The sequence below is a fragment of the Panthera onca genome, chromosome D4 (assembly GCF_046562875.1).
Source record: "Panthera onca isolate mPanOnc1 chromosome D4, mPanOnc1 haplotype 2, whole genome shotgun sequence".
Classification (NCBI taxonomy): domain Eukaryota; kingdom Metazoa; phylum Chordata; class Mammalia; order Carnivora; family Felidae; genus Panthera; species Panthera onca.
Window position 1 is genome coordinate 81,251,528 of NC_138351.1, and position 21,161 is coordinate 81,272,688.

A 21,161-nucleotide genomic window follows, 5' to 3' on the forward strand; every position below is an offset into this window, starting at 1 on the left:
GAGCCACCCAGGTGCCCCTAATGTTAGAAGTTTTCTGTTGATCTCCATTAATCCTAGAAAAAAAGGAGTGTGGTGAAGGATGATAACAAAGTTAAATTAATACAGAATTAGAATGTTTTGACTCATAGGAAAGTAAATTATACAGTCCAATGCCCCCAGAGATGACAGTCATGAATTCTAGAAGGGAAAATAAAATAAAAATTAAATAAAACTATTTGAAGGCAAAAGAGATGGACCGAAACCAGGCTGCTCCTTGAAAGGAGGGAAATGTGTTGGGTAAAGTTTACATTTATACAACTTCATTTTGAGGTTATCTCCCAATTTACACAGAAGTGGGTAGCTAGAACTCAGAGAAAGACTTGAGTCAGGATGAAACTGGTAGATGTAAAGGAGGCTGAAAAGTAATAAAGAAAATCCCAGAAAGAGGAACACAGAATGGAGTACCCCAAAATCTGCATAGAAACTGACTTAAATCCTGGATGACAACTAAACTGTCCATGAAGAGGGAAAACTACAGTTTCCCCAGGAAATAGCAACATTGGAAATTGAGCAATTTCCACTTACGCCCCCTGCAGAATAAATGGAGTTTGGAATTTGAGTCCAGCCCAGGTAGCTATCTGTTCACACAAAAATTAACACTCTTCAGAGGAAAATGAGAGAATCCCGAGTCTCTACGTGTCATCTATAATGTCAGGCATACATTTTGGAAAAGTTGACAGACATGCAAAGAAACAGAAATACGTGACCCATAGTGAAGAGAAAGAGATCCCAATATAACTCAGGTGTTAGAAATGGTAAACACAGACCTTAAAGCAACAATTATAAAAATTTTTGAGGATTTATTGGAAAACTTGGCTAAAACAAATGAACATACAGGAATTTCTCAGCAAAGAAATGGAAGCTATTTAAAAACAGACATTCTAGGGACACTTGGGTGGCTCAGTCAGTTAAATGTCTGACTCTTGATTTCGGCTCAGGTCATGATCTCATGGTTCGTGGGATCAAGCCCCATGTCGGGCTCCCTGCTGTCAGCGCAGAACCCGCATGGAATCCTGTGTTCCCCCTCTCTCTCTGCCCCTCCCCTGCTCACGCTCCCTCTCTCAAAAATTAATCAACATTTTTTTTTAAACGTTTATTTATTTTTGAGACAGAGAGAGACAGAGCATGAACGGGGGAGGGTCAGAGAGAGAGAGGGAGACACAGAATCTGGAAACAGGCTCCAGGCTCTGAGCTGTCAGCACAGAGCCCAACGCGGGGCTTGAACTCACCAACTGCGAGATCATGACCTGAGCCAAAGTCGGAGGCTTAACCGACTGAGCCACCCAGGCGCCCCAAAAAATTAATCAACATTTTAAAGAAATCTAAGAAAAATGGACATTCTAGAACTTTAAAAGTACTATATTTGAAATGAGGATGTCAGGGGATGGGTTTACAAATGGATTGTATACAGTAGAAGAAAAGGTCAGTGAAATGAAAGACAGATCAATGTTAACCATCTTCTGTGAAAAAGAGAGGAAATGAAAATCCATTTACATTTACTCTGCAATCAGAAGCCACCTTAGCCATCCATATGCAGAAATTTCCACACTCTCTCATTATGATAGTCTCTCCAGGATGAGGGCCTTCTGGAGGAGGGAAAAAGAAGGGGAAACAGTGTCTGGTGGTTCAGCAAATAGGATGGCGAGGCATGAGCCGGCATAAGAATGTTCAAAACCTGTTTTAAAGCCCATCCACTTTCAGGAGGTGTTTGAGATGGCTTACTATTAAGAAGGTATAAGCAGGGATACAACACAAGCATTTTTTTTTAAGGCAACAGAAAAAGAAACATTTATTTAGTCACTTAGGTAGGTGTTTTCACATGACCTTGGGCGTCCTTGCCACTTCATCAGAATGAAGGTTTAACCTTCATGTAAGTACTGTAAGGAGGGACTTACTTCTATCACTTAGCTATTTGTTTTCTATATGCCTTGTACCTTTTTTTTGTTCCTTATTTTCTGCATTACTGTCTTCTTTCATGTTTAGTTTTTTTTTTGTGGTGAAGTATTTAAATTCTTTTTGCATTTCCTTTTGTGTGTGTTCTGTGGCTATTTTCTTCATGGTTATTATGGGGATTACATTTCAATTCCTGAAGTTATAACACTCAAGTTAGAATTCCTACCACCTTAACTTCAATAACATACCGAAACTGTTCCTTCACACCCCTGTCCCCACCTCTCTTGATTGTTGATGTCACAAAATTACATCTTTATACATGGTGTATCCAAAAACCATAAACAAATAACTCTTTGAAATCCATTAGCCTCTTAAATTATGTAGCAAACAAAATTTGGAGTTACAAACCAAAGTTATAATAATACTAGCCTTTAGACTAGTAATTTTTAAGACTCTATTAGTCTCTAAAGTAACATAGGAAACAGAAACTAGAGTTGTACACTGTCGTTACAATACTGGCTTTTATAATTGCCCATGTATTTTATTTTGTTTATTTTTTTATTTTTTTAAGTTTATTTATTATTTATTTTGAGAAAGAGAGAGAGAGAGAGAGAGAGAGAGAGAGAGAGAGAGAGAGAAAGGGGGGGAAGGAGAGGGGGAAGAGAGAGGGCGAGAGAGAGAATCCCAAGTAGGCTCCACACTGTCAGTGCAGAGGTGATGTAGGACTCAAACCCACAAAGCATGAGATCATGACCTGAGCTGAAGTCAGATGCTTAACTTACTGAGCCACCCAGGCAACCCTATTTTTTATTTTTTTAATGTATATATTTTTAATGTTTATTTTTGAGAGAGAAGAGGGAGCACTAGCAGGGGAGGGGCAGAGAGAGAGGGGGGACAGAGGAACTGAAGAGGGCTCTGCACCAACAGTAGAGAGCCTGATGCAGGGCTCAAACTCACAAACTGAGAGATCATGACCTGAGCCGGAGTCAGATGCAACCAGCTGAGCCAACCAGGTGCCCTGCCCATGTGTTTACTTTGATGCATATCTTTACTTTTCATATAGCTTTGAGTTACTATCTAATGTCCTTTCATTTCACCCTGCAAGACTCTCTTCTGACTTTCAGTTTCTAATGAGAAATCTGCCAGTAATCTTATTAAGGATCCCTTGTATGTGATGAGTCATTTCTCTCTTGCTGTTTTCAAGTTTCTCTTTGTCTTTATCTTAACTTTTCAAAAGTTTGATTATAATGTGTCTCAGTGTAGGGTCTTTTTCGGTTCGTCTTACTTGGAGTTGATTGAGCTTCATGGATGTTTATATTCATCTCTTTCATCAAACTTGGGATGTTTTCATGCATTATTTCTTGACATATTCTCTCTTTCTCTTCTTCTGGGATGCCCCCAATGCATATGTTGCTCTGCTCAATGATGTCCCATGTTTCTTAGGCTCTGTTCACTTTTCTTCAATCTTTTTACTTTTCATTCCTCAAACTCGATATTTATTGTCCTGTCTTCAAGCTCACTGATTCTTCCTTTTGCCTGCTTAAATCTGCCTTTAAATCCCTCTAGTGAATATTTCATTTTAGTTATTGTCATTTTCAGCTCTAGGATTTCTTTTTGGTTGCTCTTTAGGCTTTCTGTCTCTTTATTTTATTACTTCCATTTTGTTCATACATCATTTTCTTGACTTCTCCCACATCTTCTTTTCATTCTCTGAGTATCTTTGACAGTTGTCTTTGTCTAGTATATTGGCCATCAGGCCTTTTTCAGGAACAATTTCTGTTTATTTTTTTCCTTTGAATGAGCCATACTTTTCTGTTTCCTTGTATGCTTTGTGATTTTTTTCTTGAAAACTGGACATTTAAATCCAATACTGTGATACCTCTGGAAGTTAGATTTTCCTCTTTCCCCAGGGTTAGCTGTTTTTTGTTATTGTTTTCATTTATTGTTTTTGCTTTTTTTTTTTTTCTTTTTAATTATAGGCTGTCTCTGTGCCAAGGATCAGGATAAGTTGTAAATTTAACATCTTCTAGGTCTTTTCTGAGTATTTCCTTGGGTATGCATGGTCACTTACTAATTTTCCTGTATATGTAGTCTTTATCAAGTCTCCTAGTCTTTAGTATCTGGCTCCCCAAAGAGGAAAAGGGAAAAATGAGAAGAGCGAAAAGGAGTGCTGGCCCTTTAAATCCCCTGGCTGTCACTTCAGCTGAAGGGGGAGGGGCCGGCAACAATGCGGAAGGGGCAACAATAGATGCCCGCCTCTTTGTCTGCACCTCTGTGATCCTAAGCAGCAATTAGTGATCAGAGCCCATTCTGGCTCCCATAAGCTGCCAGGAACATGTGCACAACTGCCTGCCACATGGCTGGGGGTGGAGAATAGGTGGCCGCTACTGTGCTAAGAGCTGAAATTGACCAAAATTAATCTTAATCTACCATCCAAGCCCTCCCTTGGAAGTTGCAAGCTTTCAATAGACTCCAGAGTTCCAAAATGGTTACGTCAGACACATTCTGCCAGTGCAATTATTGTCTAGGTGGGGAGACAGATCCCTGGTGTTTCCTATTCCATCACGTTCCCTGAATCATCTTTACTTGGGAAGTTTTTAAAAGTCCTAACACCCATCCAATTGAATCAGAATTTTGGGGGCTGGAACCAGGCATCAATATTAGTTCTCCAGGTAATTCCAGGATGCAGCCAGGTTTGAGAACCAGGGCTTTATACTCCCTACAGCCACGAGAGTGGCATAACTCCTATGGGCTATTTTGGATTTTGGAATCAGGTGCCCTGCGCATGAGGATATCCAGCTGCCTCGCATTTGCCTGATAATATAAAAGCAGTAACCTTCAGTGAGATCCGGGACAAGAGAAAGTTCTCCAGCTGGTCCAGCTTGCGGGCCAGTTGCCCTGCTACTGAACTCTTAGGGCCAATCCTATCTTACATAGTTCAAAGAATCTGTAGAATGGGATGATGGATGAAGACTGTGAAGCCTTGATGGAAAACTTAGAGCAGAGGCCCATTGAATTCCAAGGTGAGGAAATGCCTCTGGAGCACATAAGCATCGTGTCCTTCTTTTAAACGGTGTTGCTATAATTTTTCCTTTTTCCTTCATTGTGATTCACCACTGACTCTAGTGTATGTGGGTGTGAGCTATGTTTACCCCTTATTTTACAGATTGCTGATAGTCCTATGGGTTCTCTAAGGAACCAAAGGGGGGAAATAGTTATGACCTGGGGTCCGTAGACTCTGAGAAGCCCGGCCTTCCGATGTTATCTGTGGATTCTGTGGTCTGGTATTAGGAGAGGGGACTGTGCTCAGGTGGTACATAACATTTTTGGATCACGGTAGCAGGGAATGTTTTAGATATTTTAGATACCTATTTTAGAAGTGATTGACAGCTAGACAGCTGTAAGTGGAATGTGGGAGACACTCGGAGAGGCATCTACCCAGCTCACAACAATATGTCCTTCGAACTGCCCTGCAGTGTGATCCACAGCCGCTGGGAGCAGGGTCGATGCTGTGCTGTTTGGGTTTTCTTTTCCAGGAATTTAAAGGTTGGATTTTTTTTTTTTTAATGTTTTATTTATTTTATTTATTTATTTTTTTTTTAATTTTTTTTTTTTTTAACGTTTATTTATTTTTGGGACAGAGAGAGAGCATGAACGGGGGAGGGGCAGAGAGAGAGAGGGAGACACAGAATCGGAAGCAGGCTCCAGGCTCTGAGCCATCAGCCCAGAGCCCGACTCGGGGCTGGAACTCACAAACCGCGAGATCGTGACCTGAGCTAAAGTCAGATGCTTAACCAACTGAGCCACCCAGGCGCCCCAATGTTTTATTTATTTTTGAGAGAGAAAGCACCAGTGGGGGGAGGGGCACCAGTGGGGGGAGGGGGGGGGGAACAGAGGATCCAAAGCAGGCTCTGCACTGACAGCAGTGAGCCCCATGCAGGGATCGAACCCACGAACCTCGTGATCATGACCCAAGCTGCAGTCGGATGCTCAACCGACTGAGCCACCCAGGTGCCCCAGGAATTTAAAGTTTTGAAGGAAGAAACCCTGAGTCTGGAAATAGTGGGGGGCCAAGCTATGCTGACAGACCCCTAGGGAAAGTTCACAAGTTTTAGCTGTTGAAGCTCTTCGAACTTCCCTGGCTCTTGCTCATGGCCCGGTTATAGTGATGGGCCGGGAAATTTTTATACAACCAACTCCTAAAAAAGAAAAATGGAAGAGGAATCAAAGGAAACAAGAAGCCTGCAATGTTTGTTGACCCCCATGGTGTAAACACGCCCACTGGGGCCCATATCAAGTTCCCACGGTGAGGTCACCACACAGGGAGTTGGGGGGCAAGGAGGTATGCTACAGTGGTCAACTCTTTCTTGTATTCAGTGGAACTTTCCCTACCAAAAAATAACCTCCCCCAAATCTCCCTTTCAGATTTAGACAGCTCAAGGGGGATGTCTGTTCCTTGCAATAAAAATATTTTTCCCTAAAATACCTAGCTAGCATAACCACGTTTCATTCTGAACAGTTAGTCAATTCACTCAAAGTATCTTCTGATTTTGGCTGGTTTTTCACAGGCACATTCTTTAGATGTTTTTAGCTATTTTCATTTATTCATATCTTTTTCTACAATTGTGCAGTCTTCACCATATCTAGAGAGGAATGTGGTTTGTTTGTTTTTTTTTTTTTTTGAAAGTTTATTTATTTATTTTGAGAGAGAACGTGAGCAGAGAAGGGACAGAAAGAGGGAGAAAGAGAATCCCAAACAGGCTCCACGGAGCCCACTGCAGGGCTAGATGTGGGACTCCATACGGGGCTTGATCCCATAACCCTGGGATCATGACCTGAGCCAAGATTTGGATTTGGAAGCTCAACTGACTGAGCCAGCCGGGCGCCCTAGAATATTTTTAATGGCTGCAGTGGCTTAGGCTAAGTGTTAACTTTGGAAATTCTTGCCCTCCAGTGTCCAGTATACAGAACTACTTCTGTCTTAGCTGTGGAATGTTACAGGAGTAAGAAGAGGTGAGTTCGAGGCTCTTGACACTCATCAGGGACTATTCCTAGGGTATAGGCCATTAGGTATTGTGCATATTGACTCCCCGGTGTTTCTTAGTTAATGAAGTCCAAAGGAAATTTTACACCATGGTTTCTCAACCTTGTCACTATTGACATTTGGAGCCAGATAATTATTGGGTGTGTGTGCAGGGGGCGGGGGGCTGTCCTGTGCATTGTAGGAGGTTTAGCAACATCCCTGGCCTCTACCCACTAAATATGAATAGCATCCCCAGCCCCCAAGTTAACCAACGATATCTTCGACATTGCCAAACATCCCTGGGGTCAGGGCAGGGGGGATGGTGGTCCTGTAAAATGATCCTGGTTGTCTGGCTGAGAGGTGCCTGAGTGACTCAGTAGGTTAACCATCTGACTTTGGCTCAGGTCATGATCTCGCTGTTCGTGAGTTCAGGCCCCATGTTGGGCTCTGTGTTGATAGCTCAAAGCCTGGAGCCTGCTTCCGATTCTGTGTCTAGCTTCTCTCTCTGCCCCTCCCCTGCTTGTACTCTGTCTCTCCAAAATAAATAGACATTAAAAAATAAAATAAAATAAAACAAAATAAAATAAAATCATCTTGGTTGAGAACCACTGCTCCACACTGATGAACCCAATTTGACCCAGCAGCACTGAACTTAAGCAGCACTGAACCTAGCAGGTTATGGCCCCAGGTTAGAGCCCGAAGCACAGGTCCCCATAATGTGTACGACATATAGGATAGAAAGTTCCAGGTGCCAGATGTGAAAGCATCTGCTTTGTGGTAGGACATAGAGTCCACAATCAAAATTTAAAATGTTTAAATTAAAAACAATCATTTCTTATTAGGCATGACGGGAGTGGGTGTGATGATTCATTCACTCATTCATTCATTCATTCATTTAGTAGCTATGCATTAAGCAGTGTCTCTGAGGTAGGTGATGTAATAAGGGCTGGAACTGATGCAAAGGCAAACTATGGACCTGCTTTAAGCAGCTAACAATTCTAGAAGGGTTCAACGGGGATATCTTCAGTTATAAGAGAAAACCCATTTCCATCTGACTTAATAATGGGACTCACACATTTGAAAAGCCCACAAGCAGTGCAGGCTTCAGGTAAGGCTGGAGCCAGGGACTCAGGTTGTCGTCAAGGACTGCATTTCCTTCAGCGTCCCTGTTTCTCGTGTCCTATTGTCCGTTTCATCCTAACTCTGACCTCCCTGTGGTCAAGCTCCCAATACAACATGTGTCCTCATTTCCCAAGAGAACCTGAGATTCGCTTTCATTGGACCAATTTTTAGGTCACCTGCCCACCACTGAATCAACCATTGCCACCAAGGGCATGGGAAGTGCTGATCGGCTTAGTCTGGATCCTTTGCTCCATAGAAATCATGGAGACTCCATAAAGGAGCCCAGGCATTGCTGGGAGGGGAGAAAGAGAGCCACAAATGCTACACATATGTGGAGTCCTCATCCAGCCAAAGCGCTCACATGTTCTTTACCACATTCCACGCAGGCTCTGTCAGGTGATTTCGTCCAGTACCAAGGCCCTGGCACCATTTGTGTGGGTCTCCGCGAAGGTCTCCTGGTAGTCCTCTGTGCTTCACATCTGCTGCTCTTCCCCCTGGAACCCATTCCGTCTCCACTCCTCAGTCACCCCCTTCTCTTCTCTCAAAGCTCAGTTCAGAGTCAGCCCCTCTGACGCAGTCTCCTCCTCCCTTTCTCCATGCTTCCCTGGGCCCTGTATTGCTCATGTATCATTTGTCTGCTTCTCCAGCTTGGCTCTATGATGGCTTTAGACCTACATTCTAAGAGTTTTTGGTCTACTAAATTCTCTCTTGAATGCCTCATAAAGGAATTGAGAGCTTTTGGTGGTGATTCCTTTGGTGTCCTCCAGTTTCAAAAACAAGATGGTTAAAATGTGTGTGTGTGTGTGCATACGTTTGCATGCACATATGTGAAAGAGAGAGTGGGGGAAGCAGATGGGAGCTGTGGAAAGAGCAAAGGCTTTAGACAGTCCTGGGTTTGAATCCTAGTCTGTGCCCTTACAGATCTGAAGCTTTGACGGCTGGATCCTCACTTAACTCTGCTTTCTCTCCTTAAAAAGTATGCATCGCATGTTACGCATTCACTTTCTATGAGGCTTCACCCCTGTTGGTTTGCTATTGTGCCTATGTTCATTTATGCATATTCATTTATGTAAGGTACATTTAACAAATAGTGCATTTAATAAATACTTGTTAACTGTAAGTGTTGCCATAACTATGATTCCCTTATCAGTAAATCACATGGTGATTTTGGCTGGAAGACATCGAAGATGGTGTCATTCCAAGGATAAGAGGCCCTTCAGGGCTTGAAGAAACCTGTCCCCTTCCAGCTGCATGGGACCCCCAGGTTAGAGAAGGAGTGGAAGGAGGAGGCATGGCTGTCCCTTCCACCTGCCCCCTCTGCCCAATCATGCTGTCCAAGGCACTGCCTTGGCATAACAGCGCAGTGTGTGTCCATAGGGATTGCATCAGCCCTGCATGCACAAAGTAAAGATAAGAATTATCACAGGGGCGCCTGGGTGGCTCAGTTGGTTAAGCATCCAACTTGATTTCAGCTCAGGCCTGATCTCACAGTTCGTAAGTTTGAGCCCTGCTTTGGGCTCTGCGCTGCCTGTATGGAGTCTATTGGGAATTCTCTCTCTCCTTCTCTCTCTGCCCCTTCCCTGCTAGTTCTCTCTCTCTCTCTCTCTCTCAAAATAAAATTTAAAAAGAAAAATGTTTTATTTTTTAAAGAGAATGATCACAGTCTTTTATTTATTTATTTTTTATATGATCCATTTTAAATAATTTAATGCATTTGGGGAGGTTTCATGCAGAAAAAGTGGGAAATAGTACAACAGGCTTGGGGACACACTTAGTTTTTATTTAAAAAATTTTTTTAATGTTTATTTATTTTTTAGAGAGAGAGAGAGAGAGAGAGAGCAAGTGGGGAAGGGGCAGAGAGAGAGGGAGACACGGAATCCGAAGCAGGCTCCAGGCTCTGAGCTGCCAGCACAGAGCCTGACGCGGGGCTCGAACCCACGAGCCACCAGATCATGACCTGAGCAGAAGTTGGATGCTTAACCGACTGAGCCACCCAGGTGCCCCTTACACACCTAATTTTTAAAATATTCTTATGGAAAAACGCCCCTTTATAAGATACTTCTATAAAGTTGCATCTTCCGGGACGTCTGAGTGGCTCAGTCGGTTAGGCTGCTATTGATTTTGGCTCAGGTCATGGTCTCATGGTTCGTAGGTTTGAGCCCCGAGTTGGGGTCTGGTGCTGACAGCGTGAAGCCTGCTTGGGATTCTCTCTCTCCCCTTCTCTCTCTCTGTTCCTCCCCCACTTGTGCTCTCTCTCTCAAAATAAATAAACTAAAAAACAAATAAAGTTGCATTTTCCTTGATATGAAACACATGCAGCCCTTCGTATGTGTATGTTAACACATTTATCCTTGCCAGCTTCTCTGGTTTGAGCTTCAGCTCAGTCATTTGCTAGCTGGGTGGCTAACCTTGCTGAATATCACTCTGCTTATCTATAAAATGAAAATAATTCTCTCCAATGAGGGAATGATGTCCTGTTGTATATCCAGTGTGCCACACTACATCAGTCTGGTCGGTTTTCATCTTTCCATTTATTACAAATACACCCGCCCTGACTTTGCTGGAGATCCAGCCTTTTTCCAGAGCCTCCTTGGCCACATATATTCCCCAGAGGTCAGGACTAATAATCCCCAGATGTAGTTATGACATTGTTTTCTCCCTCTGTGCTGGCGCCCCACCCTGGGGTTGAGGGGCAAGCCTTTTTCTTTCTGGTTCCTCCACTGGCAGTTAATTATTTCAATGCACCACTTTGGAAAACTCTCCATGAGCGCTTATTGTTTTGAAAGCTTGGGACTCTCAACCATGTTCTATCTTTGTAATAATGAACACATTTTTAAGAGGACATCAGGACTTTTTGGAGTCTAAGAATTTAAAATGTTACAACTGACGATCCTGACCATCTTTGGGAGAAAATGCACAATCCATGACCAGACCAGGATCTATTGAGAAAATAATTTATTCAATTGTGAATTGTGAATTTTATTTTTTTTTTAATGTTTAAGAATAACTATCAATGAGATCTGGAGTTTGTTTGGGGATTTAAATTTAAATGAGTAAAAAAAATATCCAGATTCCCTCAAAAGTAAACATCGACCCTCTTCCCTAATCTTTTAAGAGAGATCATTTCTTTGGTTTAGGATTTAAATGCTTAACTGTCTCTACTCCAGAATGGATGGATCCCAGGAAAGGTCAGTTCTGGAGAGGCAGCGTCCTGACATGCGGTCTCCGTTTTCTTTTACAAAGCCCATTTCTTCAGAATTTTTGTTGTTGTTGTCGTTGTTGGTTTTGCTTCATTTTGCTGGGTTGTGAGATTTTCTGGCACGGATTGAAGAGTAGGAGGCACAGTGACATGGTAGAAAAAAACGTAGGTTTCACTGTATCAAAGAAGCCCATTGTGCTGAACACCAAGTGCGGTGGCTCTTCAAATAAATCACTTAAAAGTGGAAACAAATGACCAAAACTGGAACACGAGCAAACTATAAATACACCTGCATATGTAAATGCTGCCTCCTAACTCCTGTACATCGAATTGCTCAACTTGAAGTAACGCGTAGGATTCCATAGCTTCTCTTAGAGAAGGGAATTGTATGTTAAGCTGTTCATTCATGAGGACTGGGTCTCTCACCGCCATCCCCTCTGCTTTCGATATAAAATCAATTAGCCATTTTATTAAACGTATCTGGTTGTCACACTTCAGTAGTGCTGACAGGGCAGGGGAAAACGAAAAGTTACTTGACCCGAGGCCCTTCCAAACTCCTTGATGTCGGCCCTCCAGGTTGGGGCGTGACGGGCTGCGGGGACCCTGAGGGTTAGAGCAGGTGGCAGCAGGGCATGTTGATGACTTATCGTCATGAAGCCCGGCTTTGGGAAACGTAACTCCTTGCAAGCCTCTTCAGTTCACTGCGGGCCGTTGCCTTCTCTGACACCGTCCACTTCTCCGGCCAAGGAACTGAAGACCGGAGTCTGGCGGACTGAATGCGCCTTGGGCAAAACAGGAAACATCCTCCACTCGAGTCCCCGCAGTGCTGGTCGTCGCGGGTCTGAGGAAGCCAGAGACTACCCACCCTGCCCCCCACTCAGCGCCCGGATCCATGCTGTGTTTAAGGACCAGCCCCGTGCCCTGGGCCCCTCCGAGGTGGCCCACAGATATCAGCCTCCTCTTTTTCCACTCTCTTTGCTTTTCCATGGCAAACCCAACTCTGAGTCTGTTTTCACTCCATGCTGAGCAACCACTGGCTCATTCAGATTCCCCGTGACTCCAAACACGCGCCACCATGATCTCCCTTGGGAATCTCCACCAGGAAGATTCTGCACGGGAGCCAAACAACATTTTCCCGATGGGAAAAGAACATGGGTGGCAAATGGCCTGAAGCAGTCTGCCAGTGAAACCATGTGAGGATTGCCAAGGTGGACCGTGCCCTTACTCAGGGTTTTTCTGTCGCCAAGCAACTCGATGATGCTTGGGACTCAGCAGAGACACTGAGGTCAAGGGGATGACCCCCTCCCCCCACAATCGTATCTTGCTGCCAAACACTTCCCTTAACACCCTTTTCTCCAGTACATTATCTGGCACATGTGGAGTGTTTCTGGCTTTTTCTTTGCCTGTGTCAATTTTTTGGTGAGCGTTTGGTCCAGTTGAGTATTTGGTTGGTCCAGTGAGTATTTCCCCCAAACCCAGAAGAGATCAGAAATCACTGGGAATTTACATCTGATTCCTGTAGGTTTCATCCTCCCATAATGCAAGGTTCAAAGTTACCAGGAAGAAGAGAAGTTGGCGTTTTGTTAGTATTGTTTAAAAGTTAAAATTAAGTGTTACTTTTCTGAGGAAGTAGCCAGAATACTACTCTCTCAAATTCAGAAACCTACCTGCACAATTTAAAATCAGACATTATTTCTAACCAAATTATACTCTTTCGTCTGCCAAGATATCTTGACAATCTTAATATCTGAAGGCAAGCCTATATGATAATCCCAACAATATTCTGGGGATAAAATTTTAGTGGGTTTGTTGAGAAGGAAATACTTATTTAGGTGGCTTTCATCATGCCACTCGGCTTCTATGTCATTTTTCTTGTCCTGGAGAATTCCCTTGAAGCACTCCTGGGTGATGTTTAGGACCTGAGTGGGCGTTCCTCCAAAAATGGCAGCGTGGTAATAAAAATCTCCCTCGCCGAACGGAATGTATGCTGCGGATTCCTTCCGCCTCTCATAGGTAAACTCGTCAGGATCTGCCTTGTACCACCAGGCCTGTAGCTGAGCCACCGACTGGCCCAGGGTCTCCACTCCAAAGCTATCTTGGAAGACCTGGTCCACGTCCATGCAGAAGAGGAAGTCCACCTCATGCTGGATGTGGGCCACAATGTGCTCCCCAATGATCTTCATGCGCATCATGCTGACGTCCTGCCACCTCTTCTCAGGCTTGATCTCAAACACTTTGAAGGAACGCAGAGGACCCAGCTCTATCAAGGGCATCTTGGAGACATCGTCCACCATGATGTAAAATATGACTTTGTGGCCAACCATGAAGTACCTATTAGCAGATATTAAGAACTCCTCCAAATAATGCTCAATGTATCTGAAACAAAGGAGAAGGGGACAAATTTAACCACTGGGATTTGTGCAGGAGGCTGCGTGCTATTCTAATCATCTTTTTGTTTTGTTTTGTTTTGTTTTGCAGCTTAGGGGAGGCATGGTTTCCCCTATCCCAGACATGTGTTTTCCACATCTGATAGTGTAACATTCCTGGCTGCCTTCCACCATTCATTCGCTCCACTTTGGGGAAGAGGAGTGACTTACCTGCTGATTTTGGAAGAGTGACAGGGCCTCTGCCGCCCTGCCCCCACCACTCTGCCTCTTGGAAATGGCCACCAGCCAGGTGGGGAGGGTCTGTGCTCCGAACAGCTCGGGGCCCTTAAAGTGAGCCCTAGTGAGACAGGCCCTACTCCACATCTGGAAGCCTGGGTACCTAATCTTTCAGATCGTGTGATTCAGTAGCAGGAGACCTAGGGTCTGCAAACAGAAGCCACTTTCTCCACTACCAGCTTTAACTGTGATAAAGGTGATGTTCACTATCATCTACCTTATTTAGCCTTTTGTCTTGTTTATCAGTTGGGCCAGACTGAGGGCAGGCAAAGTGGGTGCTAGTTATTTTTTCCCCCAGCTTTACTGAGATAGAATTGACATAGAACAACGTGGGAGTGTCGGGCGTCCAAAGTGTTGATCTGACATGCTCATATATTACGCAACGATTACCACTATAGCCTTAGCTGATACCTCCATCGTGTCACATAACTACCGTCTCTTTTTTGTGGTGAGAACATTGGAGGTCTATTCTCTCAACAACTTTCAAGTGTATAATATGGTTTTATTAGCTATAATCACCAGGATATACACTAGATCCCTCGAACTTACTCATCTTATAACTGGAAATTTGTGTATCCTCTGCCCAACAGCAGGGGACACTACTTCTCCCTCAAACTATACCCAATGTTGCTCCTGCCCTACCAGATGCAAGAGTGACATCTGGGTCCTTTGGGGATGTATTAAGCCTAACCATCACCATTCTTATATCCTCCTCTGGGACCCAGAGAATGGGTTATGGGACGGGGATATCCCTCTATATTACATATTCACCCCGTGAGCCTCCCACTGCTCACCCCAAACGCCAATCCACTGTTAAGACACCACCATCGTAAGACTCATCCAAACACCAGAGCAAACAACCCCTGATTTAAGCTTGGTTTAACTATCTTTTCCTTGTTTTTCACAATACATTTTATTTCTCGGAGCATTTTTAGGTTCACAGCAAAACTGAGCTGAAAGCACAGAAAGTTCCCATGTACCTTCCCTGCCCCCCCTCCGTGGCTTCCCCCCCACTATCAATATCTAGCATCAGGGTGATACGTGCCTTGCAATCCATGAGCCTAGGCTGACATGTCCTTATCACCTCCTGGTTTACACTAAGATCCACTCTTGGTGTTGTACATTCTATGGATTTGGACAAATGTACAGTGACATGTATCCGTCACTGTGTATGGTATTATATGGAGTATTTTCACTGCCCTAAAAATCCCGTGTGCTGCCTGTTCATCCACCCCCGGCAACTACTGATCTTTCACTGTCTCCAGAGTGTTGCCTTTTCCAGAATGTCACAGAGTTGGAACCATACAGTATACAGCTCCTTTAGATTGGTTTCTGTCACCAAGTAACACGCATTTAAGGTTCCTTCGTATCTTTGCCTGGTTTGATAGCTTATTTCTTTTTAGCACTGATAATATTCTAGATGTTACAGTTTATTTATCCACTCACCTACCGAAGGACGTCTTGGTGGTCTGCAAGTTTTGGCCATTAGGAATAAAGCTGCCGTAAACATCTGTGTGTAGGGTTGTTTTGTAGACATAAGTTTCCAACTCCTTTGGCTGAACACCAAGGAGGGCCCTTGCTGGATTGCGTGGTACCATTAATGTTTAGTTTTGTAAGAATCTGCCAAACCATCTTCCAAATGGTTGCACCGTTTTACGTTCCTACCAGTAATGAATGAGCGTCTCTGTCGCTCCACACCCTTGCCAGCATTTGGTATTGTCAGTGTTTTGGATTTGGGCCATTCTAATGGGTGGGTGGCGATTTTTAGCTATGTATGTATTCATTCAAGACACATCGTGTTGGTGTCTCCCGCGACCCAGGCTACACAGTAGTAGTCAGACAGCTTAACGCGACTCATGCAGACCCCAGACTCAGGCCCAGCTCAGTGAATGTGGACTGACTTTAATTTGCTGATCATGCCAGCAGCCAATCAAGATGTCTTGTGAGCCATTATAACCGGCACTCTGTTTCGCTTTTTGGTTGCTGCCTGGATTTCCTTTCTTTACTACCAAAATAAAGTGTGCTTTTAATGCCGCCCTCTAGAAGCCCGAGAGTTTACGGTACTGATTCATTTAAATGGAAAGAAGAGATCTGAGCAGTACAAACAGGGAGTTTAACACGGCTCTGTGGCCGGTTGCCAGGAAATTCTTGGGCACTCTGGAACTTTAAGAAAAATCTATTGTGTTCTGAAGCTTGGGAGACAATCCAGGGGCAAGGGAGGGAGCCCCTGGAGGTTTAACATTGTTTAGGGATTAAAACACTGCTGTTGGCTTCCTGCATTGTTATTTGAAAACAAACCAAACATCACACCTCCTAAAAGTCCAGATCCACTCTTGTGAGGATTTATTGCTGCTGAGCACCTCTCATGCCTCACAGCCGAGAGCATAGGGCTTTCCCCAGGATACGGGATTTACAAATAGGGCTTTCTCCGGGATATGCGATTTACGGCTTGGTTCTGCAGAGTTGCAAACTGGACGGTGAAGCCATTGTGGAGTGTTCTGTGCTTTTTGGGAACACCCGCATCGAATCCCTCTACAACATTCGTGCTGCGGGCTTAGGGGAGCTGAGTATCGCCTCCTGACTCAGAACGGTACAGATTCTCCTGAGGAAAATGTCAAAACGCCAGAGTCAGCTGTCTCTATTAGAGATGCCGCCCAGGTGACTAACCAGGTCACCGTACCTGATTAGTATTGCAACAGCAGTGGCTTCTGGCCTCTGGGTTGGAGGTCTCAGGAGCTTCACGGAGCTCTCCTTCAGGCCCTACAGTGGGCAGAGCCCAAGCTCAGATCAGCCGAGGCCTTTGACACTCTTTGTACAGGCCGAGGGATCAACTTCCCGTGTGGTTTTCAGGAGAGGAACCGGAGGAAAGGCTCACAGCGGGAATTGGGGAAGAGGCAAATCGAACTCTTGCTTTTGTTTGGGGGAAAAAAACCCACAGAAACTCTCCAAGAGAGCAAAATGGGTTACATTTTAAAACTAATATTACGGCTACTAATTTCTAGTAAGAATGATTGCAGCTTTGGAAGGGGGGTTCTAAACGAGGAAATGGCATCTGAATCATGAACCTCCCCAACCTCTAGAAGAGGAAGTTCTGGCTGGCTGAATCTCTGGGAGCCAAGGAAGGCCTGAGGAACCCAAGGAAGAGCGGTCAGCCATGATCCAACGTGGAGAACCACCCCTCTTGGGTCAGTCTGGATCCAGAGCTTGCTGTAAATCCTCCAGTCCTCGGTCCTGGTCTTGAGAGTGTAGGGCAAAGAGTGACACGTGTTTGGGCCCACAGCTGCCATTTTTGGAACCTCCAGAGAAAGCCATGGAGGTCAGGAAGGAGGTTGTTGTGCGTGGACTGCGGACTCTAGGCTCGGTGGGTGTAGCAGACATTTTTACCCGCAACCCGAGACCCTCACTTTGAGGTGGGAAGGAGTCGACTCACCTACTATTGTTTTGCTCTGTCAGCCTTTTGGGGGCCTCAGCAGAAACAAGACTAAAACGGTCCTGTTCTAACATTCTCCTATCTAATAATTCAGACAAGGCAGGAAGCGCTCCATAAGCCCAGGGGGCGCCTCACAAACATCTGGACAATGAAACAAGAAAAGACGGAGGTCGACTTTATTAGGGACACTTACCTTCCGACAGCAAAGACCGTTAAACCCACGGTAATTTTCTGTCTGGCGTAATAATTTTCTAAGATGGCTTTGTCGTAAGTGCCTTCCCACACGACCGGCGCCTTCCATTCGGTCACCGTCACAACATCGGGACGTTTCCTGGTGACAAAACATAGGGCCCCATGAGGCAGGACAGCTTTCCTAAGGTGGGGCAGAGGCTATCCAAGGAAAAACTGGGGTCAGCTATGATATGCTGAGATTGTCCCTGGATCTGGACTGAGCCCCAGGCAGTTGGCCGGGTGGTGGGACATTTGCAGGGGCAGCATCTTCTGAGTGAGGGACAGGAGGCTCTCAGGTGCCTTTGAGGGCTGTCTTGGGCCCTTATGGGGGGATCTTACCGGTATCTCTCATTCCCTCTGTCCTCTTTTCCTGCTTTCCTAGCCCTCTTCTTCCTTCTGGATCCCTTCTGCTATCTCCCGGCCCCTTTCTAAACTGCCTGTGGCATCTGTGGGTGTCATTTATCCCTGTGGGTGCCACCTGCACCTAAGGAGGTCCTAATTCTTGACTCGGGAAAACGGCAGAGTGACACTGGGGCCAAAAGAGAGCAATCTAGTCTACTCTGCCTTTTGCCGGAAAGGGATTTCTGGGTAAAAACTTGGTGATAGGCCAGAAAGGGCCCCAGATTGAAGGGGATTCCGGTGTTATCATTCGTTTTACAAACAAGGAGTCAGAGTCACCCCGAATAGAAGGGATTCAACAGAGGGCCCCCAAGGCCAAGGCCAGAACATGGGGCTCTAGCACAGACCCTCTGCTTAGACCACATTGCCTCTTTGGTAGGAGAGCGGGGTGGGGGTGGGGGGGAAGGAGAGGCATGTTTTCTGCACTCAGAATGCTTGCAAGGGACTTGGCAAAGCCAATAAAAAAACACAGGAAGCAACACAAGAGCATCAGCAAACTGACCGACTGCAGAGGGTAGACACGCGGAAAGGCTGAGTAGCCGCTGGGGCTCAGCGGGAGGGGGTGACACAGACTCAGCTCTGACCCCCATTTGCTCAGGAAGTGGCTGCATTTCCCCTGCTGGGAGGCAGAGACTGCAACACAGTCATGAGACTCAATCCCCAGTGTGAACGGCCCCGTCCTGCCCGTCCCCGGTAGGCATTTGCTTATACTTCATCCACGGAGGGGAGATGGCCAGTGACTGGGGCAAAGTCCTGCTGGTCCCTGCTGGGTCCCTGCTGGCAGCATGCATGTGGCCCTGGCGAGGCTGTTGGGGAGATGTCAGCAAATCGATGGAGCGATGAGAACTCCCCCCACCCCGCCCGCCCCAGTCCTGCACATCAGTGGGGGGAGGGTTTGCACAAAACTGCTCCTATCGCCTCAGCAAAGCTGGGGTTTCCACAGTGAGGTTGGGCAAGGCTGGGTCGACCCCCATCTGGCCCCAGCCCCGGCCCCAGAGTGGAAAAGAGCCCCGGGAAACTCATCCTCCTGTCCATCTGTCACCAAGCTCTTCGCTCTAATTCTTGAGATGATAATCCCTCCCTTCTGGAGCCCGTGCCCCACTTCCGGCCTCCTCCCTCCTCCTGCACAGCTGAATCGCCCCCAGAGGTGGGAGGGGGGCACTCCGAGGCTGCTGTCCCGGCCCTCCCCCATCTGTCTGCAGTCTCAGCTCGGCCCTCGCACCCCACGTGTGCCGGCTGCACAGAGAACAGCTGTTCTTGGTTTCCTTCAATCGTGAAATGAAAGCACCTTCACCTACACTTTCTCGTTTAGTGCTTGCAACGGTCCTGCCACATATGTCCGTTGTGCAGGTAAGAAAACCAAGGCTGGTCCAAGGTCACACAGCTGGCTGCCGCTGATGGTAACTAAGATCCGCTGAGCACTTCCTGTGAGATCAGGCACCGTCGTGCTAAGGGCGTCACCCTCCAGAGGTGCTATGCTGATCCCCATTTTATCCACGAGTGGCACAGAGAGGTTAATTAACTTGTCCAAAGTCACACAGCTAGTAAGGGGCAAAGCCGGTTTTGGAACCCAGGTGGTCCCACTCTGGAGTCCATGCTCTGAGCTATCACCCTACATTGCGGCTTCTATGGACACTTACTCCCTGTGCTGACGAAGCTGGGGGTAAAACCACGTATGTCATGTTTTAACTTTAAGCTAAGGTTTCACTGAGCTTAGCGACTCTGGCATTCTTACCAGTGTGCAGTGAGAAAGAGCGAGCTTCTGTTTTGTTATGTTTTTAGTCATATAACACCCCCCCGCCACCGCTTTGTTGAATGGCAGGATTTCAAACCACAAAACACCACACACACACATATACACACACACGCATGACTTATACATCTATAACCAACGTTTCTGAACTTAAATTCTCCCCTGTATCACTGCCTCATTCATTGTCGTCCTTAGTTTTAGCCCGTTGAGGATACTTGAGTAGTTCTGACCCAGCCCGCTAGCTAAGTCTTACAGCTGTGTATGAGCTGGACACGTTGTAAGCGGGTAATACTATTATAAAACAAAAAACAAAAAACAAAAAACAGGGTGCCGGGGTGGCTCAGTCGGTTAAGCAACTGACTTTGGCTCAGGTCATGATGTCACGGTTTGTGGGTTCGAGCCCCACATCAGGCTCTGTGCTGACAGCTCAGGGCCTGGAGCCTGCTTCGGATTCTGTGTCTCCCTCTCTCTCTGCCCCTCCCCTGCTTTTCTCACTCTGTCTCTCTCTCTCTCTCTCAAAAATAAATAAACATTAAAAAAAAATTTTTTTTTAATAAAAAAAAGGAAAGGGAGAGAAGGAAAGCAGCAGCTGACCAGATGTACTTATTTAATATTCATGGTGCACGGGGGCTCAGTACCAGACTTTCACTCTCTCATTTAACCCTCACATTCACCTTATAAAGTGGATGCTATCCTCACCGGCATTTTACAAATAAAGGAAGCAGCGGGAGGCGAACAGAAGGGAGCTGCACCTTCAGCCATTTGATTTATAGAAGGGCCAGACCAGGGCACTCAAGGCCTCACCACACGGCTACTAAGTCGCTGTCGTGCACACCAGACTGGCTGCGGAGCATGACGGGAGAAAGGAGGCCCCGTCCGACCCCTGGAGTATCTCACAGTCCCAACCGGTGGCCAGCCTGCTATGCAACAGCCCCACCGCTCAGTCCACATCTCCTAGAAAGACTGAGTCAGAAAAGCAGTACCCACTTTGGTTTGCTTGGCCGGGAAGATTCCTTCCAGGGGGGGGAAAAAAAGGTAGTGATATTAAAAATTAATGTTTACTTCAAAATTAAAATGTTCTATTTCCTAGCTGTTAATTATTAAGTCTCACTGGCAGTCCCCACATGTCATTGACCCTAAGGAGCCAGATGACAGCCTGAAAACGCAGGCAGGGGGGGCAGGGGAGGAGCGAGGCTGAGCACCAGATCAGCTGGGATGAGCCTCTGTCTCAAGGAGTCTCAGTCAGCAACATCACCCACTGCCTCCCGCAAACGACGTGACACAGGGCAGGCCACCCACGCGTGAGAGCTAGTCCTTGCTACCATCAAGTGCCAGAAGCGTCCAAAGTCACAAAGATGGGGCTCTAGAAAGAAGGAAAGGTGCCAGGACAGACTCCGAGCTGCCCAAAC

At 45.8% G+C, this 21,161-nt stretch overlaps 1 protein-coding gene and 1 long non-coding RNA gene across 9 annotated transcripts in view; one reads left to right on the forward strand and one right to left on the reverse strand.

Annotated features, from left to right (window-relative positions):
* LOC132662996 (uncharacterized) overlaps window positions 1–14,145 on the forward strand; it is a 95,985-nt gene extending 81,840 nt beyond the window's left edge. For all 6 annotated transcript variants that reach the window (XR_014135980.1, XR_014135978.1, XR_014135977.1 and 3 more), the window contains one exon: window positions 13,755–14,145. This is a non-coding gene — a long non-coding RNA (uncharacterized LOC132662996). The remainder of the gene's footprint in view (window positions 1–13,754) is intronic.
* Window positions 11,016–21,161, reverse strand: part of GGTA1 (glycoprotein alpha-galactosyltransferase 1 (inactive)) — a 56,999-nt gene continuing 46,853 nt past the window's right edge. For all 3 annotated transcript variants that reach the window (XM_060608829.3, XM_060608830.2, XM_060608831.3), the window contains 2 exons: window positions 17,563–17,700; window positions 11,016–13,652 (listed from right to left, as the gene is read on the reverse strand). In XM_060608829.3, the coding sequence (XP_060464812.1) occupies window positions 12,959–13,652; window positions 17,563–17,700 (832 nt within the window). In that variant the 3' untranslated portion in view covers window positions 11,016–12,958. The remainder of the gene's footprint in view (window positions 13,653–17,562; window positions 17,701–21,161) is intronic.